The 20,531-nt window shown below is 49.1% G+C and overlaps 1 protein-coding gene across 3 annotated transcripts in view; it reads left to right on the top strand.

Annotated features, from left to right (window-relative positions):
• The window catches only part of GCN1 (GCN1, eIF2 alpha kinase activator homolog), a 52,728-nt gene that overhangs the window by 21,697 nt on the left and 10,500 nt on the right, over positions 1 to 20,531 (top strand). For all 3 annotated transcript variants that reach the window (XM_006908607.3, XM_025044546.1, XM_015586816.2), the window contains exons 21-45: positions 265 to 443; positions 754 to 847; positions 2,018 to 2,131; positions 2,220 to 2,418; positions 3,306 to 3,461; positions 3,935 to 4,116; positions 5,339 to 5,419; positions 5,762 to 5,905; positions 6,861 to 6,988; positions 7,158 to 7,347; positions 7,550 to 7,620; positions 8,253 to 8,418; positions 8,754 to 8,948; positions 9,870 to 10,116; positions 10,547 to 10,668; positions 11,022 to 11,136; positions 11,829 to 12,008; positions 14,213 to 14,433; positions 15,649 to 15,717; positions 15,911 to 16,049; positions 16,138 to 16,334; positions 16,532 to 16,674; positions 17,744 to 17,861; positions 17,972 to 18,187; positions 19,526 to 19,690. In XM_006908607.3, coding sequence (XP_006908669.1) covers positions 265 to 443; positions 754 to 847; positions 2,018 to 2,131; positions 2,220 to 2,418; positions 3,306 to 3,461; positions 3,935 to 4,116; positions 5,339 to 5,419; positions 5,762 to 5,905; positions 6,861 to 6,988; positions 7,158 to 7,347; positions 7,550 to 7,620; positions 8,253 to 8,418; positions 8,754 to 8,948; positions 9,870 to 10,116; positions 10,547 to 10,668; positions 11,022 to 11,136; positions 11,829 to 12,008; positions 14,213 to 14,433; positions 15,649 to 15,717; positions 15,911 to 16,049; positions 16,138 to 16,334; positions 16,532 to 16,674; positions 17,744 to 17,861; positions 17,972 to 18,187; positions 19,526 to 19,690 — 3,831 coding nt within the window. The remainder of the gene's footprint in view (positions 1 to 264; positions 444 to 753; positions 848 to 2,017; positions 2,132 to 2,219; positions 2,419 to 3,305; positions 3,462 to 3,934; positions 4,117 to 5,338; positions 5,420 to 5,761; positions 5,906 to 6,860; positions 6,989 to 7,157; positions 7,348 to 7,549; positions 7,621 to 8,252; positions 8,419 to 8,753; positions 8,949 to 9,869; positions 10,117 to 10,546; positions 10,669 to 11,021; positions 11,137 to 11,828; positions 12,009 to 14,212; positions 14,434 to 15,648; positions 15,718 to 15,910; positions 16,050 to 16,137; positions 16,335 to 16,531; positions 16,675 to 17,743; positions 17,862 to 17,971; positions 18,188 to 19,525; positions 19,691 to 20,531) is intronic.

Genomic DNA, 20,531 nt, shown 5'->3' with positions numbered 1-20,531 from the left:
AAGAGTGGGGGCCGCTCCATCTCAACCATAGATTGAGAGTTGGGGAGGAGTGCATCCCTTCAAATCAGAGTGCAAGTACCAAAGTCATAAATGCTTGCTGAGAAGGTGGGCACATACTATAGCTGTCTGCTTTTGTGGGCAGCACTCAGAAAAGAATGAGCAGTGTCAAGAAAAAAGGGAGTCAGTTGCCGGGGGCATAGAGGCGGGCTGGACCTCTCTCCAGTGCCAGCCTTGGTGCACACTGACTATGTCTGTGTTTGACAGTCTTCCATGAACGCCATGGGCTCCCTCTCCATCCTGTCGCCGGACAGGGTTCTCCCACAGCTCATCAGCACCATCAGCGCCTCCGTGCAGAACCCTGCGCTGCGTCAGGTGACACGGGAGGAGTTTGCCATCATGCAGACCCCTGCTGGGGAGCTGTATGACAAATCCATCATCCAGAGGTGAGAGATCACTTATGAGCTCAATTGCCTTTCCTTCCCAAGCCTTAGCTTTCTTGTCTGTAAGATTAAGACAAAACTTCCTTTGTAGGGTTGTTGTGACGAATGAATGAAACCATCTACCCAGTCATTGGACAATTGCCTGCTCTATTTTAGGCTCATGCTTAGGCCTGGGATGCAAGAGTATGTCCAGTATCTGGCACTTTTCTGGTGCATACTACTTAAACGCTAGCTGGAATTTCATGGTTGGTGGGAGGCAGAAGGGACTGGTAGCTGTTTTGAAGCTGGCTGATCCCCTGTTCTGGTGTTTCAGTGCCCAGCAGGACAGCATAAAAAAGGCCAACATGAAGCGAGAGAACAAAGCTTATTCCTTTAAGGAGCAGATCATCGAGCTGGAGCTGAAGGAGGTGAGTACACGGAGGCATTGCACATAGATTGCCTGCTGAGCTCGCTGGCCTCAGACTGGTGGCTTTCCTATTGCACATATGCTCTTCCCTTGGGTCTTCCTGAGGCCTATGACACAACGCCTCTGATCCCCTCGAAGTGTCCCAGGTCCTCCTCCCTCACCCTTTATCCTTTCTCGGTAGATTTCTCCACCCCAAACTCGCGAAAAATAAATTTCTTTCTCTGCTGGCTGCCAGCAGTGTTTCATACATTTCTTCCACTAAGTGGTGTTGCTTAAAACCACGCCTGTCCACCCATCTCTTTGAAGGTTGGGATCCATCTTTACTTCTGACACCAGGCACAGGGCCTGGCAAAGTGTAGCCTTTGGGGAATTGTGTTTCAATGGTTGTATTCAGCTTGTAACAACTCACATTGCTCTTTCCGGTCTCAGAGCCTTTGCTCTTGGTCTTTACAAGTCTGAGTTCTTCTTGTCTTTAACTTCTCAGCCCATGTGTCCACATGTCTACTTCTCGAAGAGGTGACCACCCTTATCCAAAGTAGACCCTGCCCTTCCTGGTTACTGTGCATCATATTCCTTTCGTGACATTTGTCTTGACCTGAAGTCATCTCGTTCATGTATTTGCTTACGTGTTCATTGTCTTCGCCCACTAGATTGTGCACTCCATGAGCGCAGGCACTTGGTCTTCTTCCCCACGGTATCCCCAGCATCTAGAACAGTGTCTGGCACAATGCAGGTGCTCAGTCAGTGCTTGTTGAATGAATGAGTGCTTTCTCGGCCTTTTCCAAGCTTCAGCTTCTACTGGGGTAGAGCAACTGTAGGGAGCGGGGTGGAGCAGGAGGGGAGGCTGAAATGTCGATTCTGAAGCTGTGTGCTACCAGAATACCCTTTTCAGCACATTGAGGGACTTTCATTTCTCTCACACATAAAAGGCCCTCCTTACATTTGTCAGAGAATTCAGTAAGAAATCGCTTCTCCACTGCTGTCTCTTTTGTAGGAACCATGTGTCTGTGGACTTTGTGGGAGGTGGGGATGCCACATGGTGGATTTGGGGGTCCAGATCACAGACTGAGAGCTGGTATGGTGCTGACTGTGGACCCAAGCTTGCCTTCCTCTGTGATAAAGAGGGCGGTCTGTTCCCTGGAGATGGAATTGCTTTGCTCATTGCTTTCAGGAGATAAAGAAGAAGAAAGGTATAAAAGAAGAGGTGCAACTGACCAGCAAGCAGAAGGAGATGCTGCAGGCCCAGCTGGACAAGGAGGCACAGATCCGGAGGCGGCTGCAGGAGGTGAGAATGCTGGGCAGCCCAGGCCCACTCCTCACTGTCCCGGAGCAGGGCCCTGCTGACCTGCCTCCTGGGGTGACTGTGCTTACAGCTGGACGGTGAGCTGGAGGCGGCGCTAGGACTGCTGGACACCATCCTGGCCAAGAACCCCTCTGGCCTGACCCAGTACATTCCTGTTTTGGTCGACTCTTTTCTGCCCTTGCTGAAATCTCCACTGGCCGCTCCCAGGATCAAGAACCCTTTCCTGTCCTTGGCTGCTTGTGTCATGCCGCCTCGGCTCAAGGCTTTGGGTTAGTTGTTGTTTACTGGCTGTGAGCATGGCCCTGGGCAGGTTGGGAGGTGGGTAGGGGACGCCCTGAATGCTGGTGGGGAGTCTCATGCTGACCTAGACTACTGACTTGTTTCTGTATGGAAGTAGCGTGGGAGCCTCCAGCTGTAAGTCGTTAGAGGTGACATAGTGCTCCTCCTCGTGTTTTACGTCTGCTGTGCCTTCACTCTGAGACTCAGATTTTAGACACTAGTCAGCGTGACCTTTCTGTAGCAGTTTTAAAACTAAAGTCAGACATTCAGTGACAGTGGAGGTGATCGATGCCACGTGGCCAGTCAGTGCAGCCCAGAGCTCCTAAGCCATGTATCAGTGACAAGAGGTCTCCCTCTGTGACGTATAGCTTTTTGTTCGTCATGGTGAAACAGATCAGGTAGGCTGGCTGGGAATTAAGCAGACTTCCTTCCTAGCCTAGAGAAAATGTTCCCACGGGTGAGGCTGGAATCTGAGAACTGTTCTAAGTGAAAATGCGTTTTGGAAAAATATGTCCAGAAAACCGTTCTGAGTGCATGCATATGGAGCCTGCCAGAACTGTTACCTGGCTGGCTGGGCTCGTTGCGTGGAAGGTGGGAACACCATATGGATAGAGCTTTGCTCTTGGATGAATAACCCTTGGGTGGCTTATGCCTCCTCTCAGCACACTTTTCATTTCTTAGTGTTAAAAAGGACAGCTCCCTGCCTGCCTACCCTTCGGTGCTGGTCACGAAGAGGAAATGAGAAATTAGGTTGAGAACTTTTTGGCATCGCGGAATTGATTACTGTTAAGCAGAGAAATGTAGCACGTCTGTGCTGGGCCAGATTCTTCGTGTTTGTGTGAGCCATCCTCTTCTGAGTCTCTTCTCTTGGGTACAGGCATTTTGGTGAGCCACGTGACTCTGCGCCTGCTGAAACCAGAGTGTGCCCTGGATAAGTCATGGTGCCAGGAAGAGCTGTCAGTGGCCGTGAAGAGGGCGGTGACCCTGCTGCACAGCCACACCATCACTAGCAGGGTGGGGAAGGGTGAGCCAGGTAAGGGCATCGCAGACAAAGGACACGAGGCAGTACGAACTGGTACAGGAAATGCACGAGCTACTGCACCCCCAGGGCTTCCTGAGGCTGTGGCCATGGGCAAGTCTCTTCTTTCCCTGGACTTGATTTCCTTGTCTGAAAAAGGATGGGGGTGGGCGGGATTGGATCAGATGGAGGATTTCTGAGTCCAATCCTGGTACTCTGTGAGTCACTGCGACCCCCACTGCGAGTTTACTTCTTGTCACTGGAATCTACTTGTCTGTTTTAACTCTCACCTTCTGGAGCTGGGCAGCGTTTGGGGTGGGAGCGGGATCGGCTTTAGAACTGGGCTACCAGCTGTCATCCCAGTTGTACCATGTGCTTCCAGGTGTCAGAAAGGGCCTCATCCCTTGCCCACTTGCCCTGAGGATGGAAACTGAGGTAGCAGTGCCCTGCCCTGCCTTCAGTATTGTGTCTGCTTCTTACTCCCACAGATGCCACGCCCCTGTCCGCGCCAGCCTTTTCCTTAGTCTTCCCGTTTCTGAAGATGGTGCTGACTGAGATGCCTCAGCACAGTGAAGAGGAGGAGGAGCGCATGGCCCAGATTCTTCAGATCCTCACTGTCCACGCCCAGCTGAGGGCCTCACCAAGCCACCCACCTGGGCGTGTGGATGAGGTTGGCAGGGGAGCCTAGCTCTCCCCTTGGCTGGAGTGGTTTTGGGGGGACAGGGGCTTTCGATGCTTCCTGGCCCATCAACACTTCTGGTGGTGCAGTGGGGACATGTGTTTATACCCACAGCAGCAGCCATTGGTGAGGAAAACCCAAATGCTCGATTTAGTGTAGCTGCCAGGGCCTCAAAGAAATGTGCAGATAGATATCCTGTGTCTGAGAGTTCTGACCTGAGGAAGTTGAAGTATTTTGTATTAATTTATTGTATTTGTTTTGTTTCTGACTCAAGATAGTACTGATTGTTCTCCTTTTGACTTGCTTATGATAATGAGATTGGATTTCATTCATTGAGGGGTTTTCCTTTTAATAGATTGTATTCTAAAAGTTTGCCCAAGTAATGCATGCATATTTTTAAAAATTCGAACAATACAGAAGGAAAAAAAAAAGCCACTTTCTAGAGGCGCCAGTTGCTAACAGTTGGGTGTAGAACCTTGTGGACCTTTTCTCATGCACGTGTAGAACTCACATCCCGTACACAGTGAAAAACAGGTCGTGTTGCTTCTTTCACATGACTGTGTACTCTGGGTCTCCTCCCACGTTTGCATATGGATCCACTTTATTGATTTTACAGTCTGTGTGGGATTCTGTACTATGGATGCACCATGTTTTAGTTAACTCTTTACCTGTGATAGATATTTTAAGGTTGTTTTGAACTCTGCCCTATTTCGAGTAGTGCTGTGGTATGCCCCCTTGCACAAATATGCCCTTGTACCCCCATGCGGGCACTTCCATAGGACGGATTCTTGGTGTGGAGTCTCTGGGTGGCTTGGCATGTTCTGAGCTCCACCCTCACTAAGAGTTCTTTTCTCCAAAGTATATGTGACCCCAGATAGTATTAATCATCTTAACAGTAGGTGGAAAATGGTATTTCCTTTTATTTTTATTTTACGTTTCTTTACTTACTTGTAAAGTATCTGTATGTTTATGGGCCATCTGTCTTTCATATTCTATGAATTTCAAGCAAGTTTCAGAATTTATTTTGAGTCCTGAGGATCGTGATTGACCAGGGTTGGCTTGTGTGGGTTTAGTTGTAAACCTTAAGGGGTTTCTCTAGTGGAGTTGGCCATTGTATGAACTAGAATATTCCACTGTGCTGCTTCGTGTGCCACAGGCCTTGGTTCCAGCCCTTTCCCAGAGCTCAAAGGACTTATCTGCTCTTCTCTCTTAGAATGGCCCGGAGTTGCTGCCCCGTGTGGCCATGCTGCGCCTTCTGACTTGGGTGATCGGGACGGGCTCTCCCCGCCTGCAGGTGATCTGATTTTCAGTTGGTTGTTGCTGTGACTCGGTTTGTGACCCCAGCCGCAGGTCCCGGTGCTTGGGGTTGAGTCCTAGTTCTATCTCTCAGCCTTCACTTTTGAACTTGAATGGAAGGGCTGCTTTTGAAAGCCAGCCTGAGTGTTCTCACCTACTGAGGGGTTCTGCCATTGGCTTTGACCTGTAGCTGAAGTCTTAGTTCTAGTTGGGCTGTGGGTTGGGCGTTCTCAGTTCAGATCCTTCTCTGGGCCCCTAACCCATCACCTGGCACCCTGCCTGACTCCATAGTAGTAAATAATTTGCTGAACTGAGCCCAGTGGATCGATGTTCCCCTTAGGTTCTGGCTTCAGACACCCTGACCACCCTGTGTGCCAGCAGCAGTGGCAAGGATGGCTGTGCCTTTGCAGAGCAAGAAGAAGTGGACGTGCTGCTCTGTGCCTTGCAGTCCCCGTGTGCCAGCGTGAGGGACACTGCGCTGCGGGTACGTGCCCACTTCCTTGCAGGCCACCGCAGCATCCCTTATGGCTCTGCCACATGTGTTTGAGCTGCTTGAAGGACCTTTGAAAAAATGCTCCTCAGCCTGATGGGAGCTGTCTCACATCTACACCAGTGTGCCCTGGAGGCGGAGAGAAGATGTCACAGGGTGTAGGCTGGGGTCATTCTAGGAATTGGAACAACTAAGCAGTTGTCATGCTGTGTTGCCATCTACTTTTTCTTCACCTTGGAAGACTTCACATGATTTCCAATCTGGAATATGGGTCTTGGTACTTTTATAAATAGCTGTAGTCATAGGGTTAGTTCATTTCTTCAACTTACCACCTTGTATGTAGCTTTTATTGGTACTTTTGGACCAAAAAAACTAAAGGATTCCTTTGAAGTATGAGACAGTGGTTCCCATACGCCAGTCTGCAGCCTCCCGCTTTTGATCAGTGACAGAGTTTTCACTGATTCTTGGTAAAATTGGAAAAATGTTGCCAATGTGGTAAATTTTTCTTAAAGAGAAAACCAAATGAATGTTTCTTTTCTGAGATTTTGTTTGTCTTGCATATGTAGAGTTAAATTTTAATTTTAACATTAAAAAAGATTCTCTTATTTCATAAAAGAGAAGCTATTTAAAGAGACAAAGCAGCTAGTGAGTTGAGCTCTTCACTGCCTAGACCCGTGCTGTTCAGTGGAACTTTCTGCAGTGATGGAAATACATATATCTATGCTGTCCAGTGCAGTACCCACTATCCTTTGTGTAGCTGTCGAGCCCTTGAAACGTGGCTGGTGTGACTAAGAAATTGTAGTTGATTTTAATTGATTTAACTTTGGAGGTCCACGTATGGCTGGTGGCTGCATCTTAGACAGCATAGTACTAGAGGGAGGCGAGGAGGCAGGTTGAGGGCTTTTCCAAAAGGTCATACCTCACATGGTCCAATTTCACTTCCTCTCAGGGGCTGACGGAACTCCACATGGTATTGCCAGCCCCTGATACCGACGAGAAAAATGGCCTGAATCTTCTGCGGAGGCTCTGGGTGGTCAAATTTGACAAGGAGGAAGAGATCCGGAAGCTGGCTGAGAGGTGAGAGCCATCGGAAGATTGTATGTTTTTGCTCCATCCTTTTTCCCCTCAGGAAATAACTAGACCCAGTGTGCTCAGTGTACAGCGAGAGAAGGTCCGAGTGGTCAGGTTTGGCAGGTGTGTGCTGCAGTTCACTGTTTGACCATCCCTCTCCTTCTGTCCGCTGTAGGCTGTGGTCGACGATGGGCCTCGATCTGCAGCCAGACCTCTGCTCCTTGCTGATCGATGATGTTATTTATCATGAGGCAGCCGTGAGGCAGGCTGGGGCTGAAGCCCTCTCCCACGCCGTGGCACGGTACCAGCGGCAGGCGGCTGAGGTCATGGGCAGGCTCATGGAGATTTACCAGGAGAAGCTCTACGTGAGTAGCCTGTGTGCCCTGAAGTGGTCTGAGTGGTGTGGGGGTGGCTTGGACTCTGCTCTGACTTGCTTCAGATAGGAGTCTTAGAGCTCTTTACGGCTCAGGGTGGCTGGGACTGATCAGAGCCTCACACCTGGGTGCTGGCTTGCCTGGCTTGGCTGGGCAGAGCACTGCAGAGCATTTATCAACCTATCTGTTGCAGCGGCCGCCCCCAGTGCTGGATGCTTTGGGACGAGTGATCTCGGAATCTCCTCCAGATCAGTGGGAAGCCAGGTACCACAGTTGTTGCAGTCGCGTCCCATTCAGCATTGCCTGAGAGGTGGCAGGTTGGCTGGGCTGGATGCTGTGAGGACGCAGCACGGATTAATGAAACAGTGGAAGGAAAGGATAAGTAAGACCTCCCTCTGAGTCAGACTGGAGTTCAAGTGCTGGTTCCTCCCCTGCTAACTGTGGCCTTGGGCATTTTTCTCCTTTCCTCTGGGCTTCTATGTCCTCAGAGGTCCTTGGGGACCTTCTTACTGCTCTGTAGCTGAAAAGAATAATAGCACTTCACATTCCATTCCTTTATCTCTCTCTTTTCCCACAACCTACTCTGGAAGTAGAGGGGTGGGCATCGCACTCACACATGGGGAAACAGAGGCAGAGTTAGTTCCCTGCCCAAGGTTACTCGGTAGGAGGGAAACTCCAGGAAAATGAGAGGTTTCTGTTTGGCAAGTGGATTGTTCCAGATTATTGTGTAGACTGGTGGAGAAGCACTGGGCAGTGGGCTTCAGGCTGTGCTCTGCACCCCAGAGTGGTTTGCTCCTGGAAGCCTCCCTCCTTGTCATGTACCGAGATAGATCCCACCAGCAGAGGGAGCTGCTGGCTGGCCCTAGCCCCTTAACACACTCCCACTTCTTTCGCAGGTGTGGCTTGGCTTTGGCCCTGAACAAGCTCTCCCAATGTTTAGACAGCTCTCAGGTGAAGCCACTCTTTCAGTTTTTTGTCCCTGATGCTCTCAATGACCGAAACGCCGATGTCCGGAAGTGCATGTTAGATGCAGCCCTTGCAACACTCAACGCCCATGGGAAGGTAAAAGATTTCAGCCATCTGAGGGGCTGGGGAGAAGGCTGGGCCAAGGCAGGAGGTGGGGCTAAATAGTGGTGATGGAGGGAGGCTGAGTGCCAGAAATCCTTGCAGGGCGCTGGCCCCCATGGAAAATTTCATTTATGTTTCTTTTGAGCCAAAAAGACCCCAAAAGGGTGTTAAATTCTTATAAATCTGCTGCAGTTCTGCCAGAAAACTGGGAAACCTGCTGGCTTGTCAAGATTGGCTGTCCCAGAGCCGACTTGGGCTTGGTTCTTGGGCAGAGACTGTCATTCCCAGACGTAGTCTGTAGAGTGCTATGGGTGCACTTGGCTTTTCAGGAGAACGTCAACTCGTTGCTGCCGGTATTCGAGGAGTTCCTAAAGAACGCACCCAACGACGCTAGCTACGACGCCGTGCGGCAGAGCGTGGTGGTTCTGATGGGGTCTCTGGCCAAGCACCTGGACAAGAGCGACCCCAAAGTGAAGCCCATTGTTGCCAAGCTCATTGCTGCCCTCTCCACCCCCTCCCAGCAGGTACCTGCCACCTGGCCTGAGGCACCCACTGCTAGGGTCAGAGTTGGGTATCAGGGCTCTGAAGGCCCAGTCTCTGCAAGGAGTCATCCTCCTCTTATAGGACAGCCTGTTACAGGCAAAAAGACCTCTGAATAAGTAGTTATTTTGTTCTAGTAGACCTAGATATATTTTTTTCCTACTCATCTACTGGTAGTCTTCTTTGCTTTTAGTATAAATCTGGCACTAAGGATGCAAAGATTAAAAAAAAAAAAGACGGCTGCCTCTTCTGTCAGGCTTTCTTTGACTTTCTCTGTGTGTTTCTTATATGTTTAAGGGGCCTTTTAATGTAGCCTCCAAGCCAGAGTGCAAGGATTTTTTTTTCTTTTTTGAAAAATACATATATCTTCTGTAATTTGCATTTTGGACCAGCCAGAACGTCCTCATCAAATACAGGTTCACAGAACTGTGGTCAAATAAATAGTTAGAAAACATGACTTGCAAAGGGTCCTGCCTGGGCCTCTGGCAGATCTGCCCTTGAGTTGGGCTTATGAGCTATGGCTGGAAGGTGAGATTTTTAGTACCTTTTGGTACCACTGGGTTTGGGCCTGGCCTTGTAAGGCCCAGCCTGATTTCTCTGTGACTTTGACAAGTTTGAAAACTGGGAGATATGGAGGCACAGTAGTGTCTTTTGTGTGGATCTTTCTCTGTGAGTGTGTTTAGTCTTCCCAGACTTTCGATGCTCACGTCACCAGCAGATGTGCAGCCTGATAGAGTTCACGTCATACGTGTAACACTGTTTGCTTCTCTGATGCCCTGTGTTGTCAGAGTGGCTGAGATGGAGTTTGGGGACATCTAGTGGTGAGGTACTGTGTAGGACTGTGTCAGCCACTAGGAAAGGCTGTGGTTCCTGGTGGTTCCTGATGAGTTGGGCCCCTCCCATAGGTCCAGGAATCTGTGGCCAGCTGCTTGCCACCCCTCGTGCCAGCCATCAAGGAAGACGCAGGAGGGATGATCCAGAAGCTGATGCAGCAGCTATTGGAGTCAGACAAGTATGCGGAACGCAAAGGGGCTGCATACGGGCTGGCAGGCCTGGTGAAGGGCCTGGGTATCTTGTCGCTAAAGCAGCAGGAAATGATGGCATCACTGACCGATGCCATCCAGGATAAGAAGAACTTCCGCCGGCGAGAGGGTGAGTGTCTCTGAGCTTGGGGCTGCCCAACATGGGACGTCAGTCCCCACAGCTGCCTTGGGGAAGAATCCAGTCTTTCCTTTCCCTCTGAAGGGCTGGTGTTTTTTTTGTGGGCTGCAGAGAGGCAGCTGTGTGTCACCTGTTCCATCTGGTCTTTGCTGATGTGGCCTGGACTTTTCTGACTCAGCAACACTCTTAGCTGAGACAGATTTTGCCTCCCTGGCTGTTAGTGCCAAGAAGCGATAGATGCTCCCTTCCTCCCTCCCCCTTTCTGTTCAGCCATCTCCCTGCTCTGGGGGATGCAGGGTGTGCTGCTCCCTGTGAGGCAGCCACTTCAGTCTCACAGCTGCCTTGAGTGTTTCTAGAGGGTGAGCAGGTGGCAGGGAGGTTGTCCCATGGTGCCCCAGCTGTCCTGCCTTCTCTTCCCCAGGAGCCCTCTTTGCCTTTGAGATGCTCTGCACCATGCTGGGGAAACTCTTCGAGCCATACGTGGTTCACGTGCTGCCCCATCTGCTTCTGTGCTTCGGGGATGGGAACCAGTATGTACGTGAGGTAAGTCCTGAGGCTGCGCATGAAAACTGCTGGCAGCAGGGGATGGCTGCCGGTGTGAGACTCAGCAGGGAACCTGAGGCGGTGTAAGGCCCCCGCCACCAGAACCCCTTCTGCCTGCATATTGGGCCCTGGTTACTAATATGGACTCCTCTGGTTCCCAGTAAAGTAGTGAAGCTTTATGAGATGAGACACCGTGTCCCTCCTCCTCAGCTGAATCTGGAGGCCCAGGCAAAGGGTCTGACATAGTAGACCCCCAATAAGTGTTGGTTACTGGGGGAACACTTGGCCTACTGTCAGGCCTTGACCCTTGCTTGCACAAGGAGGCCCCTGAATGCCTTTTCTCCTCCCTTGAGGCTGCAGATGATTGTGCCAAGGCTGTGATGAGCAACCTGAGTGCTCACGGGGTGAAGCTGGTGCTCCCCTCCTTATTGGCTGCCCTGGAGGAGGAATCCTGGAGGACCAAAGCTGGTAAGGCCGCTCCCTTCCGTGTCTCAGTCTCAACTTCCTGTTCTAAAAGCTGGGCCTGCGGGGTTTCCAGGTAGCAACAGCTCTTGTCCTGTGCATGTGCTCCCCAGCTCAGAGGTAAAGCCAGGACTCTGTGCCCCTAGGCAGCCCAGTCCTTCCAAAAGTTTGTGTGCTTACTGCAAACAACAGGCCTCCAACAGAAGCCACAGCCCTAAATCAGGAAATCCCAGAGCTTTAAAGCTAGTCTGTGGCTAGTTCTGTGGTTTTAAAGCTTTTTCTCCCCATTAAACCCTTTTAAAAAAATGTAATCGTATCTGGAATCCTAATATGCAAAAGAGATGCCAGCAAAGCTGCTGTGGTTTGCGGAGGGCAAGGTCTAGGGCCCTCTCAATTGGCTTTTCCCTGGGTCCTTCAGGCTTCCCTGAGTTTAAAAAATCATGGATCTAAATCGGTTCCCTCATATGTGAATGAGAAGACCGAGGTCAGAGAAAATCAGTGACTTGGCCTTGGATCACTGCCAGGACTAAGCCAGATCTCCCTGATCCCGGTCTCTGCTGGAGCTGGTCCCCTCTGCCCTCCTTCTGGGGACTGCTTGAGCACAGTCTGCAGAGGAGCAGACTGGTTGTCCCTTGCCTGGCAGTCAGCCCAGGTGACTCTTGGCCTGTGTTCAGTGAGCGTGTGTCTGCTGTCTGCAGGGTCGGTGGAGTTGCTGGGAGCCATGGCATACTGTGCTCCCAAACAGCTGTCGTCCTGCTTGCCTAACATTGTGCCCAAGCTCACGGAGGTGCTGACTGACTCCCACGTCAAAGTGCAGAAGGCTGGACAGCAGGCGCTCAGGCAGATCGGCTCTGTCATCAGGAACCCGGAGATCTTGGGTATGTCTCTTCCGTGGAGGCACTGGCCCCGGCTCCTCCTCCTGTCTCTGGACACGGCAGAGAACATGCACCCCAATTCAGCAGAGATTTTTGCCCTTTGATGACAGATATGTTCACAGTGAAATAAGCTCTAAATTCTGGGAAGCCGTTTTCCTACCATAAGAAGTTAGAAAGTGGTTTGGAAGTGGTCTGTTTTCCTGCTGGTTTAGAGCAGTCGCCATTGACTGCACAGGTAGGGAAACTGAGTTATCGGCTCAGAAGCACCTTGACTCTGAGAGAACCCTGTGCACTAAGCTGCGCCCTGAGGTCAACAGAATTGAGTGGCAAGCTATGGACCACGTCAGCATCCTCTGAAGTGTTAGGTTCTTTGAGAACTTTCTAATTTATCTCATTCCAGGAGACCTGTCTTAGAGGGGAAAGTTAGGGATAGGTTATTTCCCTTAAGTGTAGTATGATTCTTTAGTATAATTCTTTCTTGAGTGATAGGAAGAAGTTGATTTCTAGAGACAAAACCCAGCCAGCCACTTGACTAGCTCATCACTTGTTAAATTTTAAGCTTCAGTGTGGAGCATCAGCGTCCATTCAGTGTACTTCAGCTGGGGTATTACTAAATTTTTTTTTGTTCACAAAATGATGGGACTTTTTGTTTATTTTTGTTTTTTAGGGGATGACTAGGTATACTTGGATTTTGTTGTTGTTCTTCAAATGTCCAACAGCCCTGGTGATTTCTGAGGCCCAGAATAGTCTCATCTCTATCAAATGAGTAGAAGTTCTTCATTTTGAGAATCCAGCCTGCATATTTTTTTTTTTAAATTGAGATATAATTTGCATAACATAAAAATTCACTTTTTAAAAATGTTTAATTCAGTGGTTTTTTTGTATGTTCACAAAATTATGTGAGCATCATGACTCTCTAGTTCTAGAACATATTCATCACCCCAAAAAGAAACCCCATATCCATTAACATTCAGTCTTCATATCCTCCCCTAGCTCCAGTCACTAATCCATTTTGTTTCTGGTTTGCCTGTTCTGAACATTTTATGTAAATCATACAATACACGGCCTTTGTGTGTGGCTTCTTGCACTTAGCGTAATGTTTTCAAGGTTCATTTACATTGTAGCATGTATCAGTACTTCATTCCTTTTTATGGTCCAGTAATATTCTGTTGTTCCTGTGGACCACGGTTTGTTTATCTGTTCATCTGTTGATGGATATTTGGGTCGTTTCTACTTTTTGGCTTTTAAGAATAGTGCTGCTATGAACATTTCTGTACAGTTTTTTTTTTTTTTTTTTTTTCGTTTTGTAGGCATGTTTTCGGTTCTTTTGGTTACATACCTAGGAATGGGATTGCTTGGTCTTATGATAACTGTTTAACTTTTTAAGTAACTTCTAGGTCATTTTCCAAAGCACTGTACTGCTTGATGTTCCCGGCAGCAATGTGTGAGAATTCCAGTTTCCAACACTGTTGTTGTCTGCAGAACCAGCACTTTGGTTACAGCCATCCTAGTGGATGCAAGTGGCATTTCATTGTGGTTTTAATTTGCATTTCCCTCATGTCCAGTGATGTTGAACGTCTTGTGCTTATTGGTCATTTGCATATCTTCTTTGGAAAACTTTCTGCACATCTTCTGCCCATTTTAAAATTGCGTTATTAGTTTGTTTGTTTTTTAATTGTTGACCACCAGGATGGGGCTTTATAGTGGTTGAATTCCCTAGGCTTGTAGAAAAGATAAGCCAGGTATTACTTGGAATTCCTTCTGCCGAGCCGAATTTGAGAGCTCATTTTTTCTGGGCTTAGCGGCTCTGAGCATGGTGTGGTTCACCCCCACCACTGGTTTGAAGGCTTTTGGTGTTCAAAGGTTTTTTTCGCAAAACCACTTTAGGTTGCTGCTTTCTGAATAAGGTTGGTAGTGTCCGAGCAGCTCTCCTGTGGAGGCCCAGCACCATGACTGCAGCTGAGTGCCTACTGGAGCCAGCCCACAGGGGCCCGCCAGAGCACAGCTCCATGCTGCAAAGGGGTGACAGCCGCAGCCTCCACACACTTCCTCCTGGTGGAGCAAGGATTGCTCTTTTCAGGCAGGCTGGCTTCCTGAGCTGGTGACTTGTGGGGCTCCAGAGACTCCTTTCTCTTCTGATTCCTCTAGTTCTGGGGACCTGGTGGCTTTGCGTATAAACCCAGCTCTCTTCTGTTTCGATCATGCAGCCATTGCCCCCGTTCTGCTGGATGCCCTGACAGACCCCTCCAGGAAGACCCAGAAGTGCTTGCAGACCCTGCTGGACACCAAGTTTGTTCACTTCATTGATGCTCCGTCCCTGGCCCTCATCATGCCCATTGTCCAGAGAGCCTTCCAGGACCGGTCCACGGACACGCGGAAGATGGCAGCCCAGATCATTGGCAACATGTACTCCCTCACGGACCAGAAGGTAGCAGCCTGGCTGGGGCTGGAACAGGACAGACCAGTAGATGCTGGTTTAGGGCACAGAGCCCTTGCATAGTAGACATCTGAGGGTGCGGACATTGGGTCCCTGGTTATGTTCTGGGGGAGAAACGGACCATTTTGGGGTAGAGGATGGCAATCTGGGCTCTCTGGGCATCTTGCAGAGCACGGTGTTCAGGTCCTTGTTAGCTCAGCCCCAGGGGAGACTCATCCCAGTGGGCTCCTTTTACAGACTGAGGTGGAGGAAAGGTCCAGCCTCACCTTTGACCTTTCAGGTGTGTGGGCAAAGTGGCTGCTAATTTGATTGCAGTGTTTTCTTATTTTAAGCATTTACTTCTATAAGCCTCTCAGGAAATTAGGGGAAATCGACTTTGTTTATTTCTTTGTTTACTTGCTCCCAAGGGCTTTCATGTACGATGTTACTATCTCCTTCAGCTCTACTTGGCTTACTGAGCTATGGGCACGAGAAAGTAGGAAAGTTATAGCGATCCTAGAAAATTGGGAACTTGAAAAATCGGAAAAACAAAAAATTGTGACCATAATCCTTCAATGCTAAAACGATTCCTGTTAATGTTTTTTATTACATTTAAAAAATTATGTTCCTAAACATAAACTTATTTCCAAGTTTTAACAAGTTATTCTTAATGATTTTGAACAATTATGTAATATTCCAATACGTTTACATACTATAACTTACATAATTCTATCATTGGTTATATAGTATCCAAGGTTTTTTGTTATTTCAAATGTTGCTGCCATGAGCATAAGGCTTTTTCTATATTTAAAACTGTTCCTTAAAGCTGAATGCTATATTAAGAGACACAAACCTTTTAAGGTGAAGAAAGGGGAGATAATGCAGTTCTGAAAGGAAAGTGCCAGAAATCATTTCCTAAAGATTCCAGAGACTAGGCAGGCCTCGGGCCCAAGAGAAGAGCAGGAGGAGTAAGAGCATTAAAGTGTAGCTGGTGGCTCTCTTGCCATCTCGAAGATGAGCCTTAAGCCTTTAGAGGTTTCTCTGTATAGTTGCACGGCGACTTCAAAAGACCAGCCAGTTCCCCTTCCCCCACCTGTTCTGGGAGCACTCCTGCTGAGCGTTCCGTTCCTTGTCAGCAGAAAGGCGAGGGCAGGGTCCATAGCAGAGCGGATTCTGGAGAAAGCAGGAGTCAGGTCTCCATCTGAGTCACCTCTTGTTTTGTTGCAGGACTTGGCTCCTTACCTGCCAAGCGTGACACCTGGCCTGAAAGCCTCTCTTTTGGACCCTGTACCTGAGGTGAGTCTGGGAGGAGATGGTGCAGGGGCTCATTATTTTAGCCCAGTCCCCAGAAAATTGATTCCTGAGAATTCCCTAGAAACTGCTTTTGTGTTTGTCTGGTAAAGGGACAGAGACCTAAGGGACCCCTCCTTACTGGTCACTGAGTTTTGAGTCACTTCTTCTCCCTGTTTCTGCTCTCGGTACCTGACAGGTGCGGACAGTGTCTGCAAAGGCTCTTGGGGCCATGGTCAAGGGCATGGGGGAGTCGTGCTTTGAGGACTTGCTGCCGTGGCTAATGGAGACATTGACCTATGAGCAGAGCTCCGTGGATCGCTCAGGCGCTGCGCAAGGTGAGGCCAGCGCAGGCCTAGGGGTCAGTCCGGAATGCCCTCTAGGGGCCCTCAGATCCAGTGAGTTCATTCTGTCCTTTCATTGCAGGGCTGGCTGAGGTCATGGCTGGCTTGGGGGTAGAGAAGTTGGAGAAGCTGATGCCAGAAATCGTGGCTACAGCCAGCAAAGTGGACATTGCACCCCACGTCCGAGATGGCTACATCATGATGTTCAACTACCTACCCATCACCTTCGGGGACAAGTTCACTCCTTATGTGGGGCCCATCATCCCCTGTATCCTCAAAGTAGGCACCGATGCCCATGCCGAGGAGAGCATTACTGAGGAGGGCAGGGTGCACGTGCTCTCCTGGGGGCGAGGGCTCCCTGCCGATGGGCTGGGTGGCAGGAGCCCTCATCTTGCTGTTTTGGGAGTCCCATTTCTTTTTTGGGTCTGGGTGCCTGGAGGAGGCAGCCCTGGCTGACCCACCCTCCGTGTGCATAGGCTCTTGCTGATGAGAATGAGTTCGTGCGTGATACCGCCCTACGTGCGGGCCAGCGGGTCATCTCCATGTACGCCGAGACAGCCATCGCCCTGCTGCTGCCCCAGCTGGAGCAAGGCCTCTTTGACGACCTCTGGAGAATAAGGTAAGAACTGGGGCACAAAGACCCAGGGACCCCAACTTTGCATTGTGGGGACTGTAATTGAGAAACGAAGAGCTGAATGTTGCCAAGAACTTTCAACTTTCTCCAGACCCTCCATTTTGTAACTTTCCAGTTCCCTGTAGTAGTATCTTCTTTCTGATTCTCTTTTAAAAAGTTCTCTCTATTCAGTTCTTCAGTTGTGTTAAAATTTTAGATGCGAATACTTTTAATCTGGGAATTTTACTTCTAGGAATTTATTCCAAGGATAGATTGTTTCCAAGAGCTTAAAGATGTATATAGAAGGATGTTTGTTGCAGTATTATCATTTGAAAAATTGGAGATTAGTTTAAAAAAAGTCACAGCACATCCACACTGTGAGCTTTTATTCAGCCATTACAAAGAATGATATCAGAAACTGTGTCAGCCGACGGAGAAAGCTCCTCAGCCTATGGTTGACATAGCAGTGTGGGCTGTGGCTCAGCGCATGTGAGGCGGGCTTACCTCCTGCCCTGTGTGGGGTAGTGTGTGTCTTTGCAGCAGGCGCTGTGTACAAAGGTTTCACTGGAGTGTCAGGCCGATTGCCTGGGTCTTGGGGTTTGGGCGATTGTTCATACTCAGTCTCTTTATATTTTTCCATATTTTGGGGATTTTCAGTTTGAATATGAACAATATCTTTTATGGTCATTAAAAAACAATAAATCTCACTTAATTCGAAAAGAAGAAACGTTTATCCTTCTAGGACTCTTCTGATGCCTCCACTTCTAATGAGTAGCATTCCTGATTTCCTGTTAATGCTTCTCTCTGTACTCTCTCTTTTTTGTAACTTTTTAATATAGAAATTTTCACATACTCTTTTTAAAAGTGTTTATTCTTCCCTATTATTAAAGTTTATTGGTAGAAAACTTGGCAAGAAAATATGTGGGAAAGTGTAAAGAAATGAAAATCGCCTAACTTTTCTCCCATTCCAAGATAACCACCATGAATATTTTGGGTGCATTTCCTCACAGTGCTTGTTTGTGCCTTGAGACTGCCCCTTGTGGCTGTGTCACTCTGTTCTTGGCACCCTTCTCAGGTTCAGCTCTGTTCAGCTCCTCGGGGATCTCCTGTTCCACATCTCAGGCGTCACCGGAAAGATGACCACGGAAACGGCCTCTGAAGATGATAACTTTGGAACTGCCCAGTCCAACAAGGTGTGTGCCTTGAGTCAGTTTTCTTCTGCTGATGGCAGGGGTATGCCCAGACATTCATGCTGTAGGGGCTTCACCACGCTGTGTTCTCGGTTATTCTCCTCTTGCTGCAGGCAATCATTACTGCCCTGGGGGTAGATCGGCGGAACCGAGTGTTGGCAGGGCTGTACATGGGCCGCTCGGACACCCAGCTGGTCGTGCGGCAAGCATCCCTGCACGTCTGGAAGATCGTGGTCTCCAATACGCCCCGCACTTTGCGTGAGATCCTGCCCACACTCTTCGGGCTGCTCTTGGGTTTCTTGGCCAGCACGTGTGCAGATAAGAGAACAGTAAGTTTCCCAGGCCTTGCTTCTGACCCTGATGCCTCCTTTCAGAGGCTATAGAAAGTTGAGTCTGCAGAGACTGGGATTCTGGGGTCCCAGGTATAATAGAGCAGGGGTCCCCAATCTTAGGGCTGTAGACCAGTATCGCTCTGTGGCCTGTTAGAAACCAGGCCGCACAGCAGGAGGCGAGCAAATCTTCATCTGTATTTGCAGCCGCTCCCCAGCACTAGCATCACCGCCTCAGCTCCACTTCAAGTCATCAGGCATTAGATTCTTAGAGGAACACTGGTTCTCGGTACCAAAAAGGTTGGAGACCGCTGTATAGGGAACATTTATTTATTTACTTAGTCGTTCAACAAATATTTATTGTGCCTACTTTGTGCTAAGTGAAGTCATAAGACCCGGAATATGATGGAGAAGAAAGACAGCCTCATTCCTTGTCCTTGTGCAGCTACAGTCGGTAGAGGAGATTGATGGTAATCAAATAATCACGCAAACGCATGTCGATAAAACTATGGCAAGTGCTACATGGTACTCCAAATGCTTTTAACAGGGCCGTTTGACCTAGCTGGTGTGTGGGGGGTGTTAGGAAAGGCTTCTCAGAAGAAATGATACTCGAAGATGAAAGATGAATAAGCACTAATCAGGTGAGGAGGTGATGAAGGGCTATTCTAAACAGAAGGACTAGTGCTTCAGATATAAGGACAGGATGTGCAAAGGCCCTGTGGTGGGCAGGAACATGGCCAACAGTAAGGGCTAAGCAAAGGCCAGTGTGGGTCTGGAGTGAGAGAGCAGGGAGGAGCAAGCATGGTGTGAGATAGGGCTGATGTGCCATTTTAGGGTGAGCAGTGTTCATGAGTGGGTGGAGGGGCCCAGCCTGGGCTGGTTATTTCTGCCAGTCCCCTTTGACCCACTCCCAGCCCCCATCCCTGGCAAGCAAACTGCATATTTGTCTCTAAAGAAGGGTTTGCATGAGGCCTCAGAGGAGATGGTTTTTTTCCTAAAACATTTGTTCCAAATTTAGCTCCCCTTAGGCAAGAGCACGGGGTTAAGTGACTTCTAGGCTGTAGTTTTCAATCCAGGGAAATTGGCCCTTGGGTGGGCAGCATATGCTGAATTTCCTGTTCATCTGTGAGGTTCCGGCTCTTGCTTTAGGTTGTGTAGGTGTGTGTAACTCAAAGAGATGATTTTATTTTATAGTGTGGCAAGTACCCTGGGGGCTCTTCGGGGGTAAGAGCATTTGGGGAAGTTAAGTCAGTGAGTCAGATAATGTCTAGGAGGTTCCAGGGCCCTCATTCTGGAGCTTGCAGGGAATTGATGTCTTGGCTTGATCTCTGCTGACAGATTGCAGCAAGGACATTAGGAGATCTTGTCCGGAAGTTAGGAGAGAAAATCCTCCCCGAGATCATCCCCATCCTTGAGGAAGGCCTGAGGTCTCAGAAGAGTGATGAGAGGCAGGGTGTGTGCATTGGGCTGAGCGAGATCATGAAATCCACCAGCCGGGACGCTGTGAGTATCTCCTAAGGGCCCCGCAGGCCTTGCACCTGCAAGTGACCTCACTTAGGGGGCTGGCGATGGGAGGAGGCTACGGAAGAAGCTGCACCACTAGGGACACTTTCTTCAGCCTTGCTTCACCTGAGTGAAGACATGCAAACCTCACTCTCACTCTGGAGGGTGCTGCCGGCAGCAGGGCGCTGTTGGGGCCACATGGGGTCTAGAGTTTCCCTCCTCTCAGCTTTTTTTTTATCAGATCTACTGGCTAAGAACAAAGCGATTTCAAGGCCTTGAATGGCCTTTGGAAATTGGAGATGATCTTTTTCTCACCACTCCTGAGGTAGCTCCAGGTTGATCCCTTTTATATCACTATATCAGTTAAAATGTGCCCAAGCAAGGACAGGAGGGAATGCACGTGTGTGAGTGGCAGAGGGTGGCAGGAGCAGGAGGGGCATGCAGTCACTCTTAGAAGGAGTGGAGTAGATGAGAGTAACTACCCCGTGGGTGGAAACGGATCATCTCCAGCAATAGTATTGTTTTCCATAGTAGCGACATTCGGTGGGTTTGGAGTCCTTTTCGCTCACCTTACTTCCTAAGGTAGTTGATCCCCAGAAGATTCCCGGGGAGCAAGCTGAGTGTGTATACAGACTTTCGATTGGGAGGAAAGCCCCAAAGTGATTAAGTGGGAGGTCAGTCAGAAATATAAGCCAGTCGTTTAGCGTGGACCTCCTCACCTGATTTACTGGATCCCCTTCTGTGTGTATCATAAAAGTGTCACATTGGGGGTTTATATTTGCATTTGGCAGAGAATACAAATAAATTTTGTCCCCAGATAGCGTTGTGATCCATTGAATGG

This window comes from Pteropus alecto, unplaced genomic scaffold (genome assembly GCF_000325575.1).
Source record: "Pteropus alecto unplaced genomic scaffold, ASM32557v1 scaffold113, whole genome shotgun sequence".
NCBI lineage: Eukaryota > Metazoa > Chordata > Mammalia > Chiroptera > Pteropodidae > Pteropus > Pteropus alecto.
Note: the sequence above shows the minus strand (reverse complement) of the source record. Positions and strands in the feature narration are given on the sequence as shown.